We start from the raw sequence: 20,734 nt of genomic DNA, 5'->3' as shown, positions 1-20,734 counted from the left end.
AGACAAGCAAGTAGTATGGATGTTCCAGTGGTTTTATTAACTCCTTCTTTCTGGGGGTGGCAGGACCTTGTAGCTGGAGAGCTGGAAAGGAAACCACAGAGTGGTGGTCTCAGTATGGATCATTAAAAGGATACAGAGGGTGCCCTGCATCTCTCGGGACCCTCTTCCCATCCACCTGGAAAGAGAGACAGACAGATGACTATTAGCAGGAATTGACATTCCAAAGACACAGGGCATTTTTCCCTGAATCTTCATAAACAATGTCACCTGTAAGCACTATGACAGATGGCAGTGGCAGGACCTGGACCTCAGACAATGCCAGTGTCAGCACTCCAGCAAACCATAGTCTGTTATATACCTGCCCCTGCCCCTAAGAGATTGCAGTCTCAGCTGGGATAAGGAATTATTTATATCCCTATGTGTAACAGGCTTCAACCCAACCTCAATCCCTCTACCAAGGTTGAGAATGCCTTCTAGGCTCCTCTTATTTATACCATTTACTGAGAACTTGCTATGTGTCAAGAACTGGGAACTTGCTATGTCTCAGTTTACTGGGAAACTGAGGCTTGGAGAAGTTAAATAACTTGTTCTAGGTCACAAGGTCATATAGCCTGGGACTCACAGGCTATATGCTTTATTCCCAAGCCATACTACTTCCCCAAGCTTAATAAAAATAAAAAAGCCCACTGTGTGCAGGAAAAGCAATCCTACCAACAACATCCTGCCTCTCCTCTGACCAGGGAGGTTGAGGCCAGTTTTGGGCCAGACTCCTGCTGCAAAACTTACATTTATTCTCTAACTTTAGCACATGATATATACTCACAGTGATCATGGGCACAATGTATCGCCAATTTTTATTCAGGGTGTCTAACTGCTTCATCTCTTCTGGGCTAAAGGTGAAGTCAAACACCTGGGGAGGGAAAGTGGAGGTCAGGAAAGCCAGCTTTGTGTGTGGAAGTTGAGATTCCAGAACACTGCCTTCTTGCCAGGCAGAGTCGGAGCCAGACTGTGTCCCAATGGTCTAAAAGAGAAAGGACCCATCACCAAGTACCTGGATGTTCTGAAGGATACGTGAAGGTGTGATACTCTTGGGGATGGAGATCACTTTCCGCTGGACCTGCCACCTAAGGTGGGTGATTGAAATAGAATTAGGAAGAGGAGTCAGTACTCACAAGCAGTGTTTTGTCTTCCACGCAGTGTTCTCTAAACTCCTGGACTCTCTGAGCCTCACTAGAATGGGGAACATGCCTCAGAGTAGCTTCCCCCAGATTACATACATGGCAAGATTAGCAACTACATCCCTCAACACTTGCCTCCCAATCCAGTGCCCTCCCCCACCTTTCTCCAAGACTGCGCACACCTGAGCAGGATCTGAGCCGGAGACCGGCCATACTTTTCAGCCAGTGCCAGGATCACTGGCTCCTCCAGTAGGACAGGCTCATTAGGATCACGCCAAGCACGATCAGAGGAGCCCAGAGGACTATAAGCAGTCACCTCCAGGCCACGTGCTTGGCAGTGGGCAATCAGCTCCTTCTGAGACAGGTATGGGTGGCATTCCACCTGAATCAAGAAAAAACCCATCACTATAGGTTGGCCACACCCAAATTTTAGAACCCCACCCACACATCTTGACCAACCTTGCACTGCTGATCCCCCCACTTCCCCTCAAATCACTTTTCTCACTCTCCATCTTCCACTGTCCATTTCATTCTATTCCCACACTTCAATGCCTTTCATTTCTTTATTTTTGGTTTTCTAATATTCTTATATTTGATATGAACCAATATATAGTACTTGTTCTCACTGACAGAAACTTACTTTATCTATTTTTAATATTTTTTTAAGTTTATTTATTTGAGAGAGAGAGCAGGGGAGGGGCTGAGATAGAGGGAGAGAGAAAATCCCAAGCAGGCTCCACGCTGTCAGCACAGAGCCCTATGTGGGGCTCAAACTCCCTAACCGTGAGATCACAACCTGAGCCGAGACCTGAGCTAAAACCAAGAATCATATGCCTAACCCACTGAGCTACCGAGGCACCCTCAATCTTACTTTGTATGTACGTTATTCATATTTATTTCCATTGTGTTTCAATCAAACAGACCTTTTTAGCTTTTTTGAAATTTAATTCCAGTGTAGTTAACTCAATGCCCTTTATCTTTAAGTTTTTATTTTTTGGGGCACCTGGGTGGCTTAGTCAGTTGAGTGTCTGACTCTTGATTTTGGTTTTGGTCGTGATCTCAGGGTCATGGGATCAAGCCCTGTGTCGGGCTCTGCACTGAGCCTGGAGCCTGCTTGGGATTCTCTCCCTCTGTCCCTCTTCCCAACTCACACACTCTCTAAAATAAAAAATAAAAAAAATTTAAGTTGTTTTTTTTAAATGTTTATTTTTGAGAGAGACAAGCTCGAACAGGGGAAGGGCAGAGAGAGAGAGGGAGACACAGAATCTGAAGCAGGCTCCAGGCTCTGAGCTGTCAGCATAGCACTCAATGCAGGGCTTGATCCCATAACCCTGGGCTCACAACCTGAGCTGAAATCAAGAGTTAGACACTCAACAGACTGAGCTACCCAGGCACCCTTAGTGCCCTTCTTTATGCATAGAATTTTACACTAACACTTCTGAAAACTTGCTAACCATCTCCATAAAACAGACACATCATCTGCTCACTCATGTTCTTGAACACACATATACCCCCAAACCAACAGATCTGCTTTGCTGTACTTACCTGCAAGACAGCTGGGCGCACAGACGCCACACTGAGCACGTCATCAATCTGCCGACTGCTGAAGTTGGACAGGCCCAGTGCCCGTACCAGCCCCTTATCCACCAGTGCCTCCAGAGCCTTCCAGGTCTCCTTGTAGTGGGTAGAATCATAGCGGATAGTCCCATCAACATTCTTAGGGAAAGGGTTGTCTCCTCGCCTAAGTGAAAGACAGTTCCCCATGAGTGGGCACAAATGTAGGCCTCCTACCTTACCTGCCCATCCAGCCACTCTGTGTCCCCATACTAAGCCCAGAAAGGGCAAAAAGCCAAAAATAAGAAACCTTATTAAAGAAACCCTTTAAGGTCATGACCCAGGCATTAACTTTATACAGAATGCCCATTTCTGCTCCTCTTCTTCCTAGACACATTGTACCTCTTCTCCTCTGGAAAATCTCCTTGAACTTCTTCCCCCTCAGAGAGTTGCATGCTCTTGCAATCTTCTTTCATTACAGTGCACAGAGCTGATGGTAAGGCTCCTTTCACGCCCTCTGCTGGAGCTGACTCTCTACGGCAATCTCTAGGCCTAGCTTAGAAGCTAGTAGTTTTTTGAATAAATTAAGGGGGCAGGAGGGACCACCCGCGCACCCCTAGGGTACACACCATGCGAAGCTGCCCTCCTTTTCTGTAGCTAAACTTCTGGCTGCTGTGGCATAAAAGGCTGAGTTCCCACAGCAAGCTGAGGAATGTTCCTCTCCTGCTCTGCTCCTGCTCTGCTCCTGTGCCTTATAAGTTCCTAACCTGACTCCCACAACACCCGACTCCCTGGATAAAGACCCTGGCAAGACTCACTCAAAGGCATAAGGCCAGTGCATTAGGTACAGGTCCAAATACTCCAGCTGGAGGTCAGCCAGTGTCTTCCGGAGGGCAGGCTCCACATCCTCAGGGTGGTGTTTAGTGTTCCATAGCTTGGAAGTCACAAACACCTCCTCTCGAGGCACCACCTGGTACAGGGGGCAGGGCCCATAGTGAGAAGAGCCCTGGGCACCCAGTCACCCACCCTCACCTCCGGGAAACTGATTAGAAGGAAGGTGCTTTCAGATCCCTCTGTCCAGGTGCCCCAGGTCCAGAGCTCTCTCACCCCATCCCTCTGTAGCCCCAGACCTCACCTTGCCAGGTCCCACATTCTCCTTCAAGGCCTCCCCAATCTCCGTCTCATTGCCATAGATAGCAGCACAGTCAATGTGGCGGTAGCCTACACTCAGGGCGTACTTAACAGCAGCCTTTACCTGCCAGGTGAGAGAAGCAGAGGTTTCAGCTCTGCTGGCCTAGGCCAGAAACTGCCCTAGGCCAGGAACTGCCCTCCTGAGGGTCACTGATGGGGGAGGGGCAGGATGACTGCAGTTATCCATAAAGTAGGGGTGAAAAGATGAAAGATGGTTCTAGATGAGGGGACCAGAAGCCTCTTCAGAGACCCCAACCCCTTTGTGCCTACCCCAATAACCCCCAAGTTTCCCTCCTACCTAAGCAATCTCAATGCGAGCCCAGCAAAAAACTACCATTGTATTCCCAGTTAGATGCTCAGCAGGTGGATGTATCCTTTGACAGAGAACAGAAATATAGGTCATGGACACAGGTTCTCTAGTCCTGAAGAGCTGGTTACAGAAACATGATATACAGGTAAGTAATTTGTACGCCAACGCACAGAGAAATGCTTATGGAGCCGTGAAGATCAAGTGAGCTCTGGGAGTTCAGGGAAGCAGAAGAACTCTGAGAGTGGAAGAAAATTAAGGAAGGCAGAGAAGTAAGATGGAGGCTGGGCTCAGAGCCCTCTGTTAGGAAAGAAGAAAGCAGACACCAGGTAGGAGGACAGGTCAGTCAATTTGCTAAAAAACAGACTAGAAACATGGTAGCAGAAGCAAAACCAACAGTGTCAGGGCCTTGCCATTCAAGATCCCCATCTAGGTATAGCTCTTACTATCCAGACGTACTCCCCTCACCCCTGCTGCCCCATACCCCTAGTTTTGGCCCAGTTCTGACTTCCACCTCCTGCCTTTATGTAGCTCCTGGACTTGTCCTGGGCTATGTCAGTGCCTGCCTGGAGCACAAAGACCCTGACTCCAGGGTTCTAGGCAACTGCAGGAATGAAAGCAAAGGGAAAAGAGGCAGAACACAACACGAATACCAGCCTAAATCCCTGAGAGAAGAGGCTGTTCTCCCTGCCTGAGTCCCTCTTAAACTTAATCCCCAAACTTCTCTAAAGCCTGATTCAGATTTCCAAAGAACAAGGAAGAAGACCTGGGAAGATGCCCCACCCCAGGTGGGAGCAGATCTCTATTCCCATGCTCCCCTAAGATGAAAAGTTGACAGCAGGGGTTATTATACTCCAGCTCGCAGCTGCCTTTTGTTTTTTCCAGCCCTTGTGCTAAGAATGACTTTTACACCTTTAAAAGGTTACATGAATACATAATCACCTCCGTCTTGCAACTTATCCAGCAAAATCTAAATTATTAACCATCTGGTTCTTTAAGAAAAAGTTTGCTAACCCTTGGTCTACACAGCTGACATAGTTATTCTTCAAATCCTGACATCTGCTGTTGTCTATCTCTGGACTGGGCATTAGGGAGTGGCCCAGTCCTCAAGGAACCCTGTGTAGGAGAGGGAGACATGATCACGGCGCAAGGTGGTAAGTGGCATTATGAGGGGTCAGCATAGGGCCAGGCACAGAGGGATCCCATGTCTGCCACAGCACTCAGTGCAGATCCAATTAGGGAAAGAGTTCCTTCCTATTCGCTCGGCCCTACTGGGCCCCTCAGCCCTTCCTCTGAGTCAGCTGAGGAAGCCAAGGGCTCACTGCTGGTCTCTTCTCTTGTTTCTTCCCACTGCCCTTCAGGTTCATCCCTACATGAAATGGAGTATAGGGTTGGGGCTGCTAGGGAAAGTGCTGGGACCATCTCCCAAATACTGCCTCTTCCCTGGCAGAGGCACAAGAAGCCCTCCTCTTTTTCCTCCATCTCTCACCTGGCCAGGATCGCTCTTCCAGGTGCCCAGTCCAATCAGGGGCATCTTCTGCCCAGTGTGCAGGAGGACACAGGAAGCCGCCATGCTCCCTGAAACACAGATGGGAAGAGAATGGTGTGGGGGTCAGTGCTGCTTGAGCTTCAGCCACCCACCTGTCAAGACTCCTGTAAAACATGGGTGGTAAAGGGAGCACAGCGGCGAAAGGAGAACAAACACGTGGTTGTGTATACATGCCTGTGAGCAGAGGGCAGCTAAGACAGGGTGACTAGAACCAACCAAAGTCAGGAGCTCCTGGACAAATATTAACCGGACCATCAGTTTAGCTGCCTTCCTTCTACCAGGCTAAAGGTCTATGTTAGACAGTTCTAATACCTAAAAACAAAGGTGGGTGGCTCCCAGAAGTACCCAGCCTTGACTACATAAGGTCTCAAACCAGTGTAGGACAGGTAAAGGCCATTATGAAACAAAGTGAGACCAAGTGACAGAACAAGGTCAGGGATGGGTCACTTCTCTGAAGATGAAATGAACATTCACAGGAGGATGTCAGAAACTACAGATTCTCCTAGTCCCTCACAAAGATGTCTGATCAGCATGTTACGAGGCCTGAGTGGGTTATTACAAGGGAAGTAGACCATTGTTTAAAAAAACAAAAACAAAAACAAAAAAACCAAGCTCAGAGAGGTGAAGTTATTTGCCTTGAATCAACAGCTAAGAAGTGGCAGAGCCAAGCATTCAAGGAAGAGCCAATGGAAAAAGGCAAGAAAAGAGAGGTAAACACAGATTCATAATATACTTGTGCTATGCCTCACAGTAGACACATATCACAGTGTGCTACAGAAAAGCAAATGACTTCTGCAGAGCAAGGACCAGGGAATATTGACATTGGCTTTTAAGAGTAAGTTGGACTTTCCTAAGAGTCAAGGGGAAAAGGGTTTCCAGGACGGGTAATTAGACACAGCAGAAAGCAGTAAATTATAGACACAGGAAAATTTCCAACTGAACAAAACAGGTGGGTGATTGGAACAACCCTCTTTGGAGAGCTATGAAAATCAGAAGTCTCCAAATGACCCACGGATACTCATTCAGGCAGCAAATGCTTAATATTCCTGGCCGTGTGCTAGATCTAAGAGACATACATATTCAAATAAAGCCCCTGCCCTCTTGGAGTTTATGGGCTAGTAGGGGCTGGACTGAGGATATCAGTACAATGTATAAGATAGGAGCAAAATCTGCTCAAGTGCTATAAGAAAAGAGTAACCCTGCTAGGATGGCTTCATGGAGGGGATATTTGAGTCGTCTTTTTTTTTTTTTTTTTTTTTAAGATTTTATTTTTAAGTATTCTTGGGGTGCCTGGGTGGCTCAGTTGGTTGAGCATCTGACTTCAGCTCAAGTCATGATCTCATGATTTGTGAGCTTGGGCCCCACGTCGGACTCTGTGCTGACAGCTCAGAGCCTGGAACCTGCTTCAGATTCTGTGTCTCCCTCTCTCTCTGCCTCTCCCCCACTCATGCTCTATCTCTCTCCCTCTCTCTCTCAAAAATAAATAAACATTAAAAAAGTTTAAAAGAAACGATTTTATTTTTAAGTATTCTTTACACCAATGTGGGGCTCAAACCCACAACCCCAAAGTCAAGAGTCGCATGCTCTATCAACTGAGCCAGCCGGGCATGCCAAGTCAAGTCTTGATGAATAGCAATTATCCAAGCGAAAGGGAAAAAAGAAAGAATGCTCACCCTAGAGCGGATAAGGTAGAAGCCTTTTCCCTTGATTTCATTAGTACTATAGATATCACTCCCTTGGGATTGATTTCATTGCCAGCAATACCTTTATAAATATAACCTTTGTTTCCAAGTTCTGAAAAGACATCCAGAATATTATGGTAGAGCAAGAACTATGACAAGTTCTAAGTATAACTGACACATCAAAATTGTCTTTCCTGATACGTCTGACTCCGGAAGAATTTTTTTTTTTTTTATAAATGTTTATTTTTGAGAGCAAGAAAGAGAGCAGGGGAGGGGCAGAGAGAGAGGGGACAAAGGATCCAAAGCAGGCTCTGCATTGAGAGCAGAGAGTCTGACATGGGCTTGAACTCACGAACCAGAAGATCATGACCTGAGCCAAAGTCAGATGCTTAATGGACAGAGCCACCCAGGCACCCCTGCAAGAACTTTACAGTCTAGCATAACCTGGTTATGGAGACCACCTGTTTCTGCTAAAACAAAAACAAAAAGTTCAATCTGGGCATCAAACCACAGATCACTTGAGTGCTAGCAAACTTCCCAGGGATATAAACTTGCCAGAGGATCAGGCAATCATGTCTGGACTTCACAGGAGCAATTAGCCTGCCAGTTGCCACCAGGGTCTGTGGCTGGTTTCCTGGGCTTGATCCCCAAACAAGTGACCGTTGGTCTCTCCCGGATTTCCCAGCACACACTGGAGAACTCTGAAATTACACGTGGACTTAGACTGAGAGCCTTGAACAAAGGCCTGATCTAAGGCGAAAAGGAAGAAGAAACCTGATGCTTGTTTCTCTTTCTTTTGATGCTGAAACTGAAAACCCAAAACAATGAGGCTTGGGGGGGGGGGGGGGTGTTGGCTTCATGCAAGTAGGAAGACCTAACAAAGAGCTTCAAAGAACAAGAGCTCCAAGGGAGGGAATAGAAGAGTCTCTGCAAAGAACAAATGTTTTCCTCTAGGACAGGAAGTCATACTCTGCCAGCTCTGGACTTCCTCATCTTCTGCCTGAGGCATTGGCTTTCCAGCCTTCTCCTGAATTAACAGGCTCTGAAGTTGTCAGAAACTGCCTGGCTTGGCCTCTGGCAACACTCAGAAACACTCACGTTAATTTGAGAAGGTTTTACTCATGAAAGAGAGAAAAACTGGGTCTGCATAGGGAGAGGTAGTATCAGGTCTCAGATTTTAGTGGTGCCTGGCTGGCTCAGTCAGTGGAGCATGTAACTCTTGATCCTGGGGTTTTAAGTTCAAGCCCCACACTGGGTCAGAGATTACTCACTCTTTTTTTTTTTTTTAAAGGACTCAGGTTTTATTATTCCTAAATCAGTGCCTATGTTTCTTCTCAGAGGAGGGCTCTATAGCTGCTGCTTGCATGCAGGGATCTCAAAAACACAGGAAAAAGAGGAAGCAGTATTTACATGAATGTTCCTGGGCTGCATGGGCCTTTCCTGTACTTCCCATAAATGTTGGTGTCCCTGAGAGTTCTGTTCCCAATCCTCTTCTCACTCCCTAGTTAAGCTCATGCCTTCAGTTATCACTTTAAGCACTGATTCTGCCCACCCTAGTTCTGTACATTCAACTCCCTGGAGATATCTCTACCAGTATGCCCTATAGGTATCTAAGACTCAAAATGTCCAAAACTGAACTCATCAAATCCAACAGCAGAGCACAAAGGAATCAGTTCAGGGCCTGGGGTTGCACAGATCTGAGTCTGAATCTCAGCACACCTTCCCCCATTTGGAAGAGAAACTAGATCTAAAGCACTTTGCACAGTACCTGACCCATGCATGCTCTTCTTTCTGTATACTCTCTCTCACAAGGGACTCAAGGGCCTGGATAACAACTGTTAAAGCAAATCAGACAACATGTTCACAGTATAATCCATCTGATAAAGTTTTGGAGTCGGGGGTGGGAGGTGGGCAGGTTCTGAGCTGACAGCCAAGAAAGAATTTTCTAAGTCTTTGGTACAAAAAGGTGATTTTATTGAAGCAGAAAGAGCTGCACTGGGGTTGTAAAGAGTGACTGTTTATATACTAAGGAGTTGGAGGAGGTCAAGTCAAGGGGAAGTTTTCAAAGAGATTTTCATATGCTAAAGAAGATTCTCAGAATACTGCAGGCCTAGCTATTTGTCAAGTTAAGGCTGTTTTTCCCTCTAGCAAAGCAATGACTTTAAGACATAGGGAGTTGGGGCACCTGGGTGGTTCAGTCGGTTAAGCGGCCCACTTCGGCTCAGGTCATGATCTCATGGTCCGTGAGTTCAAGCCCCGTGTCGGGCTCTGTGCTGCCAGCTCAGAGCCTGGAGCCTGTTTCAGATTCTGTGTCTCCCTCTCTCTGACCCTCCCCTGTTCATGCTCTGTCTCTCCCTGTCTCAAAAATAAATAAAATGTTAAAAAAAAAAAAGACATAGGGAGTTCCTGGAGAAATGGAGAAATATTTGCCTCAAGTATTTGTCAATGGGCAGCAGGTTATAAGGAAATTTAATTTTACCTGCAAATTCTGGGGGTGCCTGGGTGGCTCAGTCGGTTAAGCGTCCGACTTCAACTCAGGTCACGATCTCGCGGTCCGTGAGTTCGAGCCCTGCGTCGGGCTCTGGGCTGATGGCTCAGAGCCTGGAGCTTGCTTCAGATTCTGTGTCTCCCTCTCTCTCTGCCCCTCCCCTGTTCATGCTCTGTCTTTCTCTGTCTCAAAAATAAATAAACGTAAAAAATTTTTTTTTAATTTTACCTGCGATTTCCTTCTTGCCTTTGTTCCCCATATCACTACGAAGGGGTGATATTGGGGCTCCAGGAAACTGAGTCTACAGTTTCTGGAGATTAGGCTATTGATAAGACTGCCTTTTTCTTGTAATTTACTAAGACATTTGTAAACTGATGGAGATTGAACAGTTTAACCATCTGTTTTCTGTCCTTTCCTTTGTTCTTGGGCAGCCAGGAGCTCCTGAAGAATATTACACATATCCCACCTTGTGTGTGTGTGTGTGTGTGTGTGTGTGTGTGGTGTGTGTGTGTGTGTGTGTGTGTGTGTGTGTGTGTGGTGTGTTCGCGCACGCGATAGCTTGTGCTTTGCCCTCAGCTTGCATTATGCTCCCTCATCACATGGGGTCTTGAAAAGCCATCTAAATAAAGTATTTCAGTTCATTTGGCATTTCTGAGTTATTATCATTTTAGGGTTTTGACAGGTGATTGGTAGGGGAGTATACCCTTGCTTGTACTTCTAAGAAACAAGCACAGAAAACTACTTTAAATATGTAACATTGGCCTAGATTAGGTCTATTTGGCTGGGACACAGCAAACACCACCTACCCGCCCCCCCCAACAAGGTGGGATAAGTGTGACACTCCACAGGCACCCCTGGCTGCCCAAGAACAAAGGAAAAGGGGAAAACAAATGGTTAACTGATAGAGATCACAGTCATGCAGGACCTGAGTCCCCACCAGTTTACAAATGTCTTAGTAAATTATAAGAAAAAGGCAATCTTACCAATAGCCTAATCTCCAGAAACCTATAGATTCAGTTTCCTGGAGCCCTAACATCACCTTCCCCTCCATTCTGATGTGGGGAACAAAGGCAAGAAGGAAATGGTAGGTAAAGTTAAATTTCCTTATACATTTTTTTTTTAATGCTTATTTATTTTTTGAGACCGAGAGAGACAGAGCATGAACGGGGGAGGGTCAGAGAGAGACGGAGACACAGATTCCGAAACAGGCTCTAGGCTCTGAGCTGTCAGCACAGGGCCCTACGCAGGGCTCAAACTCACGGACCGCGAGATCATGACCTGAGCTGAAGTCGGACGCTCAACCGACTGAGCCACCCAAGCACCCCAAAATTAAATTTCCTTATAACCTGCAGTCCACTGATGAATACCTGAGATAGGCAGAGTGAAACATTTCTCCAGGAACTTCCTATAATGTTAATGCCTCACTAAAGGGAAAACCACCTTAGCCTGGTAATAGCAAGGCCTCCAGTATCTTGAGAGTCCTCTTTAGCATATGAAAGTCCTTTTGGAGGTCTCCCTTTTGCCTTTATCTCCCCCCAACTCCATAGGAAATAATTATTGACTCTTTACAACTCCAGGGCAGCTCTTTCAGTCCATGGGTCCTGTCCCTGTGCTTTAATAAAATCACCTTTTTTGCACCAAAGAAGTCTCAAAAATTCTTTCTTGGACGTCGGCTCTAGACCCCCCACCACTCCAAAACCCCATCACTACTAATACTGGTAAATATATATTTCTTAAGTTTATTTTGAGAGAAAGAGAGAGAAAGAGAAAGAGAGAGCGCATAAGTGGGGGCAGGAGAAAAGAAAGAGGGAGAGAGAATCCTAAGTAGGCCTGCGCTGTCAGCATGCTTTGAACTCATGAACCATGAGATCATGACCTGAGCCAAACACTTCATGTACCTCTTGACGTGAAAAGAATTTTAAAATATATATTTCTTTTTTTTTTAACGTTTATTTATTTTTGAGACAGAGAGAGACAGAGCATGAATGGGGGAGGGTCAGAGAGAGAGGGAGACACAGAATCTGAAACAGGCTCCAGGTTCTGAGCGATCAGCACAAAGCCCGACGCAGGGCTCGAACTCACGGACTGTGAGATCATGACCTGAGCCGAAGTCGGACGCTTAACCAACTGAGCCACCCAGGCGCCCCTAAAATATATATTTCTTAAGTCTTTCTCCAGTCCATCCATATCTGCCTCCACTGCTACTGCTCTAGCTCGAACCACCCCTACCTGAACCACCATCTCTCTGCTTCCAGTGCAGCCCCTCTCCCCACAATCCATTCACTAAATCTGAACATGTGATTCCAAGGCTCAAATTCTTCCAGTAGTTCTTGCTTACCTTCAGGATAAAGTCCACAGTGCTTAGTAATACATTTCATTACCTGGCTCCCATCCTCCTCATTTTTCCACCTCTTCATTCCAAACTCCGTGCTTCAGACTTTGCAAAACCAGCCACCACTTATTAACTCCAGCCACACTTTGCTTCCCCAAGTCCCACCCTTGTCTGGCTAATTACTGCTCATCCTTCAGCTAGCACTTGCTCCTCCTGTGCACTGACAGCTTGTGCACATAGCTGCAGTTGTTTGTTTATATGAGTTTCCCTCACAAACTAGGGGATACCTTGAGGTCAGAGGTCATCTATCTGAACCCCTTACTCCTAGAGTGCCTGCCCCATGCATAGACGTAGAAACACATGTGAGCACACACACTAAGGCAAATGGGCTGCAGGGCATTTGAGGAAGTCACTGCCTTCATCACTTTTCTTTCTTCCTTTCTTCCTTTCTTCCTTCGTTCCTTCCTTCCTTCCTTCCTTCCTTCCTTTATTTTGAGGGAGACAGAGTGCGAGGCAAGCCAAGGAGTGACAGAGAGAGAGGGAGAGAGAATCCCAAGCAGGCTCCATAGGGTTCCAACCCACAAACTGAGATCAGGACCTGAGCCGAAATCAGGAGTCCCATGCTTAACCAACTGAGTCACCCAGGTGCCCCCATCACCTTCTTTTTTTACTTCTTGGGTAACCTGGGAAGAATCATCTCTGGAAGACATCAAAGCACTTTACCATTTTCAGAAAAAAAAAAAAAAAATTCCCAGTGGCTTCATACAGGATGATACTGGGATTGCTCACGTACAGATAAGAAAACTGAGATCTGGGGCGCCTGGGTGGCTCAGTCAGTTGAGCGTGACTTCAGCTCAGGTCATGATCTCGCGGTTTGTGAGTTCGAGCCCCGCGTCGGGCTCTGTGCTGACGGCTCGGAGCCCGGAGCCTGCTTCGGATTCTGTGTCTCCTCCTCTCTCTGCCCCTCCCCTGCTCATGCTCTGTCTCTCTCTGTCTCTCAATGATAAATAAACATTAAAAAAAATTTTTTTTAATTAAAAAAAAAAGAAAACTGAGATCTTGGGAAATTAACAGGCCTGATCAGAACCCTCAAGACTCTTTTAGGGAGGTCTTGCAGCCTGATATGAGTAGGCTGAAAGGAAGAGTTAATAGTAACTCTATCTGGTGACAGTTCAGATTCCAGCCTCACTGTAACAGAGGTCTGAGGACAGAAAAGCCCTAGCTTTCCCAAACCCAAAGCAGGTGCCTAAGTTAGCTAATTTTGCCCACTACTCCCACTTTCAGGAAGTATCTCTGCAATTCCAAAGAAAGGCCGGAGCTCCTGGAAAAATCGTGTTGGTGCTCAAAAAGAAGAGGGCAAGGGCGCCTGGGTGTCTCAGTCGTTTAAACATCCAACTTCTGCCTTGGGCTCTACGCAGAGAGCTCTGAGCCTGGAGTCAGCTTCAGATTCTGTCTCCCTCTCTCTCTGCTCCTCCCCCGCTCCCCCACTTGCGTGCTCGCGCGCGCGCGCGCGCTCTCTCTCTCTCTCTCTCTCTTAAAAATAAATTAACATAAACAAAAGAGGGCAACTAAAATTTACTGAGCACCTAATAGTTGACGGGCGTTTTAAAAGCTTTATCTCAATTCTCACTACAGTTCCGATGTAGGAACTCATTTCATCCGTGAGTAAACTGAGGTCCAGAGAAACTGAGAACTTTTCCAAGATCACAATGAGCTCAAATCCGAAACCAAGTCAGGTTGCCTCCAGAGCCTGCGCTCTCCGCTCTATTCCGAAGGCACACAACTCTGTAGTTTCATTACAGATCAAGGCCATCTCCTCTGCGAGAAAGATGGAACAGCAGCAGGGGAAACTCACCTCGGCTCAATCACAGAGCGTGAACAAAAACAGTGTGATCGCTCTTCGGTTCTGCACCTTGCCAACGTTACAGTAAGCCTCAGCTTCCGGAACTGGTGGGCTGCAAAGGAAGTTGGTTGGCCTGATGGTGGAGGCAGGAATCTAGCTTAAGTCTGGCGGTGAGGAGGAAGCTCCTCCCGGAGGAGGGGAGAGGGCCGGCATTCAGCATCACGCGCAGTGGTGGACCCCACCCCGCCCTGTAAAGGGCTGGAGTTTGGAAGCCAGAGTTGGGAGCCTGCACCAGCTCCACCTCTAGCTCTGGTGGTTGGATTGGCTGGAGTCTAGACACACTTCACTGCGCAGGTTTGGAGTACGTGGGGGCAGAGTGAAGCGCGAGCCCCTGGCCACTTGGGGGACCCTAACGTCGGGGCCAGTCAGTGCCTCTGCTGGCCCACAATGCACCGCGCGCCACAGCCACGCCGCTCTAGGCTGCTGGAGCTCCTTCTGCTGGAGGGAGGAGGGTACTGGGTGTCACATTGCAGGTTCTTCTGGTGTCTCCACTCCATCCGGGTTCGCAGAACCGACTCTCGCTCCTGTCTTTTAGAGTCAGGTTGGCGGGGTTCCCAGTATATACCTAAACTGGCTCCGTTACTTGGTCTGGCAAACAGGCTCGGAGAGCAGCCGCGATAAAAGTTGTCTGTAACAAGGAAGAAGTCGGGTCTCTGGGCTGCAAGCGGTAGTAAGTTCGTGGTCCCTGTATCCGGACTGTGGACTCTGGACGCGCTTTAATGTGCCAGATACTGTGCTAGACTTATAAACATGATTTTATTGAATCTTCAACCCTGTAAGGGAAATTTTTTTTGTAAGCTTTTTTATTGGAGTATAGTATAGCATACATACAGAAAAATGCACAAATCTAAAGCTCTATGATTCTTTTTTTCAATGTAACTATTATCCAAGTGAAGATACAGACGTTATCTGCACACTGGAAGTCTCCTGTGAGGGAGGTATTCGCGTTCAATTTTACAGACTGAACAGACTCAACCAGGTAAAGTAGCTTGGCCAAAATCACATAGCTATTAAGTCATACAGATTTTATATTTGAAATAGCCCTAGCCATGTGGACTGAGAGGTGTCTTGCATTTTACACGTTTTCCCCTCTGTGTAGCTCTGCTTTTCTCTCCCCACACCTCTATCTCCTCTGCTCCTCTACTCTTCCTCATTTTTTTTTGGCTCCCCTGGATTACTCCCCACTGTCTCCTCAATACAGGTAGTGGCTTGATGGACCGAATGTCTAATGTTTGACACCATCTATCCTCATAAAGACACTCAGATTCCAGCTTATGTGATTGGAATTTAATATACCTCAAACTCATCTTACCCTAGCAAAGACTTGCCATCAAGAGACACATGCCATGTATCCCATCCCTCCCACCTTTTCTTCAGGGTCTGACAGACTCCATATTTCTTTTGTGCTGAGTCTGACTTCTTTAAAGTCTGAAGTGTAACCATCAGGTGGTGACCTTGCCAAGTGATGAACTACTGAGGCCCTCTCTCCTTCCCCCAACTTTGGGGCTTTTGGTCTTAATTCTGGTGCCAGGGAATATTTCATACAACGCACAACCCTATCCCTCCAAAAGTTTTCAAATAGTTGTCAGACTGCAAAATAGATCGTCTCAAGAACACACTGCCCCTTTCACAACCATCCTTTTCCCATCTTACGAAGGATAAGCCTCTGTCAACTTCTAGGGTGCCTTGCCCCATTGTAAAAACAAGGAGGCAGAGAACAGCCTGAGGAGGTGGACTGAGAGGAGACCAAGTGAATAAGTTGTCTCAGAATCCAAGGGAAATGAGTGGTTCAGGCAGGAGGGATAGTGGGAATTATTGTTTTTGGCTTCCCAGTGCCCATTCCTCCCTCTTTTGGAGAATTTCTTCCTCCTCATTGGATCCAATTCAACAGTCATTAATTCAAGTACTTGTCCTCCCCTAGCTAACATGTGTGTGAATATCCCAAAATATGCCAATTGGCTATTCCTTCCTTGAGTCTTAATTATTAATACAGTCACCAAAAGACTAATCACCTGGATTTCATGCCTTTCATCATGAAATGCATTTCACTAGCACCCTGCCATGGCTGTCGAGCAATCTCTGCTAATAGGACCTCCTGAAGCCACCTGGTTCCTTCCAGTTCCATGCTGTACCTTCCCTTTGGTTTTGCAAGTACTCCTATAGCCTTCAAAAACAAAACAAAACAAAACAAAACACCTTTCTTTGTCTTTGGTTAGAGACAGTTTTTGTTGCTTGCAACCAAAGAACCCTAACAGACACAAATGAGTAAAAATAGTATCAGACACTGCAGGAAGAAGAGTAAGTATATCACAGGGAACTCTACAAATGGTCCCCAAATGGTCCTCTTCTATATTGGCAAAATTTACTTCCCTTACGTATAGATAAGTTATGCCTCTCTGTTGCTCTTAACAGAAAACCTAATTTAAGCTGGCTTCAACAATGAAGGAAATGTATGGACTCATGTAGGTAGGATTAGGTTTGGTTTGATTCAGCAGTTCGACAAAGTCACCGGGACCCCTTTCCTTCTGTTTTTTCTCTCCACTCTCCAATCTCTCTTCATCCTGAAGTTGCTTTCCTCATGGTGGCAAAATGGTTGTGGCACATCTCGCCTTCCATCTCAGCTACCACCTTCTCCACAGAAGTAACTTCTGGGAACTCTCTCAAGATCGGAAACTGCCTGGAGCCTCCTATATAAACTGAGTCATAAGATAATACCATGGCATGGAAGAAGAAGTCAGTTTCAAAAAAGAGGTAAATAGGAATTCTGGGAGTGATGCAGGAGTGAAAAAGAATTAACTTCTGCTATATTCAACAGCATGAATAAATTTCTCAAACTTACTGCTGAGTGGAATAAAACAGACATGAAAGACTATTAATTCCAACCAATTCTATAAAGTACAAAAAACAATAAAATTTAGAGTTGTTAGAAGTCAGGATAGTGGTAACCCTTGGACATACAGTGACTAGAAGTGGGCAAGAGGGGAAGCTTGTGGAGTGATAGGTATGATCTGTTTCTTGATTTGACTTATAAGGATATGTAAAATTTCTGGGGTGACTGGGTGGCTCAGTAAGTTAAGTGTCCGCATCAGCTCAGGTCATAATCTCACGGTTCCTGAGTTTGAGCCCTGCATCGGTCTCTGTGCTGACAGCTCAGAGCCTGGAGCCTTCTTTGTATTCTGTGTCTCCCTCTCTCTCTGCTCCTCCCCCACTCACACTCTGTCTCTCAAAAATAAACATTTAAAAAAAATTTTTTAAAGGATATGTAAAATTTCTGAAAATTTAAGTTATATATTTGGTATGTACATTTTTCCATATTGTGTTGTATTTCAATTTAAAAGAGAAACCTTTCATATTAAAAAAAACAACAACAAAACCTAGGGGTGCCTGGGTAGTTCAGTTGGTTAAGCATCCAACTTCTGCTCAGGTCATGATCTCGTAGTTCATGAGTTTGAGCCCTGCATCAAACTCTGGGCTGACAGATTGGAGCCTGGAGCCTACTTTGGATTCTGTCTGCCCCTCTCTGCTCACATGCTGTCTCTCTTTCTCTCAAAATAAATAAACATTAAAAAATTAAAAAAAACCCCACCAAACCCTATATGTATAAGGAAAGAAAGTAGATGGAAACACACAAAACTAATTATAACAGTTGTATTTGATTAGTGGAAGTATAGGTTATTTTGTTTTTCTTCTATATTTATCAAGATTTTGAACTATTGTATTGGATTTAGTTTAGTAACTCTGCAGATTCACTTGGACCCACTTGCTCCAGGTTCTCCACTTATTCAGTGGAGCACCCTAGTCACTACTATTGCTCATCTCCTGATGCAGTGGTCTGTCTCACATCCCCAAGTGCATGGGCCAAACACCCTCTCTTTTGCACCTGTTGTAGTGGGAGCCATAGCAGCTATGGCACTCAGTTATGACTTAAGTAGACCTGCTGAGAATTTTGCCACTTACACCACTTTCAGAGTAAGCAGAAGCACTTGATGTGGGGATTGGGATCAGTCTCTTCAGGCTTCCCTGAGGATCAGGGAGTGCAGGGGAGTTAATGTCTCATAGGGTATAAGGAAATTGACCAATGAGAAATAGAAGGAAAGAGTCAACAGATAGTTTGCTTTTCCTTTACCCAATAAATAGTTCCTGGACACCATATAGTGGTTTCACATAGCTTCTCAGACCTCTATAACTGACCAATTAGCTGTGTCTTTTTATAAAGCAATAGCAAGCTCTGTAGCACAACACCTTTTGGTTTCTTTCCCTTCTTTGCCTCATTTATGTTTTTGTTTTTGTTTTTTAAAGTTTATTTGTCTATCTTTGAGAGAGAGGGAGGGAGGGAGACAAAGAATCCCAAGCAGGCTCCTCACTGTCAGCACGGAGCCTGATGTGGGGCTCGAACCTATAAACCCTTGAGATCATGACCAGAGCTGAAGTTGGAAGCTTAAACTGACTGAGCCACCCAGGCTCCCCTTCTTTGCCTCATTTCTGTTTTTCCCTCATCCCTATTGCCCTGAGAATGAATTACCGAAGTTCCCAATAAAGCCTCAGCATGTAAACTTTGTCCTGAGCTCTGGTTTTCTAGAGAAACAGGCTAAGATTAAACAAAAAAGTGTTATTTTTTAAAATATATTTTATTTTTAAGTAATCTCTGCACCTGCACCCAATGTGAGGCTCGAACTCACAACCCCAAGATCAAGAGTTGCATCCAGGCACTCCAAAACCATATTAACTTTATAATGGGGAGAGAGAGAGGAGTAAGGGGAAAAAATGATTTAAAAAGAAGAACCAAAAGTAAGTTTAATGTTAGAGAAACTAAGACAAATAAGAACAATTACCATTTTATTGATCATCCATTATTTGTCCTACTCTCTACATTCATGCTGTCTAATCTCCACAACAGAAACTTTTGGATTTGGTTGATATGAATGTCATTGGTGACCTTGTGGAGATTTGGCTCAGTGAAATAGTTAATCCTGAGCCAGATGGTCTGGATTTAGGAGTGAACAGGAAATGAAGATGTGGAGAATCAGTGAACAGATTTCTCAAGAATATAAAGAGAAAGAAAGTGGTAAGTCAGTGACTTGAGAGAAAAGCAGATGGAGAGAGAGTTTTTCATTACGTGGGAAATTTGAACATGAACATGTGCTAAGGGGAAATGTCCAGAAGAAGAGACTGGAGATAAGAAAGGGGAGAGAATAATGGGATCAGGTTTTTGGCTAACATTTATTGAGCATTTATTAAGCCCTAGTATCTTAGTCCATTTAGACTGCTATAACAGAATCCACATACTATGTAGTCTATGAACAACAAAACTTTATTGCTCACAGGGCATTTATTAAGCCCTAGTATCTTAGTCCATTTGGACTGCTATAACAGAATCCACATACTATGTAGTCTATGAACAACAAAACTTTATTGCTCACAGTTTTGGAGTCTGGAAGTCCAAGATCAGGGTGCCAGCATGATCAAGTAAGGGCTCTCTTCCAGGTAACAGACTTACTGTATCCTCACATGACAGAAGGGGCAAGAGATTTCTCTGGAGCCTCTTTAATAAGGCATTAATCCAATTCGTGATGGTTCTATCCTCATGATTTAAGCACCTCCCAAAAGTGCCATGTACTGATACCATCACATTGGGCAGTAGGATTTCAACATATAAATTTTGGGTGAACACAAACATTCAGATCATAGCACCTAGTCCTTTTGCTAGGCAAAAAGATGAACAAAAAAAATGGACCAGATTTATCCTCTGGCTTCATGGTTCACAGCCCAGAGGGACTAATGTGGAACAGGTAGAATGCAGACCCAGAGGTGTTTGCACAGATACAGCCTTTTGGAATGCAAGGAGAAGAGGCTGAAGCTGGTGAAGAGCTGGAAAGTGAGAAGGGCCCTAAGTAGAAGGAGGGCATGCCCTTCTCTGGATTACTGGGTGGGAGGAACAAGGTCTCAACCCTGCCTCACTGAGCACTTAAGCATTTGGCAAAAGTTTCTAGAATCTGAGAGGAATGTGGTCAGGTCAGAGGGATAAGTAAGGAAACACCCTCTTCCCAAGTCTCTGAGTCTGTCTTGGGGCTATCCTGGTATTTTACTTGCTGGCACCTCCTGCTTACTCTAGATTGGGCTGTCAGAGCAGAAACCAAGAACAAAGTTCAGGTTCCCATAACAGATTCCCTTATGCAAATCAGGACAATAAAGGAGCCACCCTGTAAATTCACAGCCAGGAGACCAAGGAAGGAGGCCTATATGCCTTACCTAGATGAAAGGAATGTGAGGCAAGGTGCTTGTCCATATAGTCTCGCCTGGCTCTTAGCAGAAAGGACTTCTCAGACCCTCTCTAGACTCCTTATCATTGTCAGTAAGAAACTTGCCTCTGGAAGAAGGAGTTCATAATCCAGACTTACCTCTAGGAGTTAACAACTGAGTGTCTTTCCATCCAATAGAGTGTCCTTCGTTCAACTAATACTGAATTCCTGCCGTGTACTAGATATTCTGCTAGTGTGCTGAGAATACCTTGAACAAGATCTTGCCTTCGTGAGCTGACCTCCTAGTGATA

General features: G+C 45.5%; 1 protein-coding gene across 2 annotated transcripts; it reads right to left on the bottom strand.

The window, feature by feature from the left end:
- Positions 1–14: 14 nt before the first annotated feature.
- On the bottom strand, positions 15–14,558 carry AKR1A1 (aldo-keto reductase family 1 member A1). Of its 2 annotated transcripts, none has more exons than XM_043574816.1 (9): positions 14,137–14,558; positions 5,720–5,808; positions 3,868–3,987; positions 3,551–3,702; positions 2,724–2,919; positions 1,361–1,560; positions 1,052–1,124; positions 824–910; positions 15–175 (listed from the first exon to the last, which is right to left on the bottom strand). In XM_043574816.1, the coding sequence occupies exons 2-9, from the start codon at positions 5,801–5,803 to the stop codon at positions 110–112; spliced, it is 978 nt and encodes a 325-aa protein (XP_043430751.1). In that variant the 5' UTR covers positions 5,804–5,808; positions 14,137–14,558; the 3' UTR covers positions 15–109. The 2 variants fall into 2 exon arrangements, with proteins under 2 accessions (XP_043430751.1, XP_043430753.1); XM_043574818.1 differs by lacking the exon at positions 14,137–14,558 and adding an exon at positions 9,941–9,962.
- Between the last annotated feature and the right edge of the window lie 6,176 nt (positions 14,559–20,734).

Source organism: Prionailurus bengalensis, chromosome C1 (genome assembly GCF_016509475.1).
Source record: "Prionailurus bengalensis isolate Pbe53 chromosome C1, Fcat_Pben_1.1_paternal_pri, whole genome shotgun sequence".
NCBI lineage: Eukaryota > Metazoa > Chordata > Mammalia > Carnivora > Felidae > Prionailurus > Prionailurus bengalensis.
This window is presented reverse-complemented; position numbering and strand designations above follow the sequence as displayed.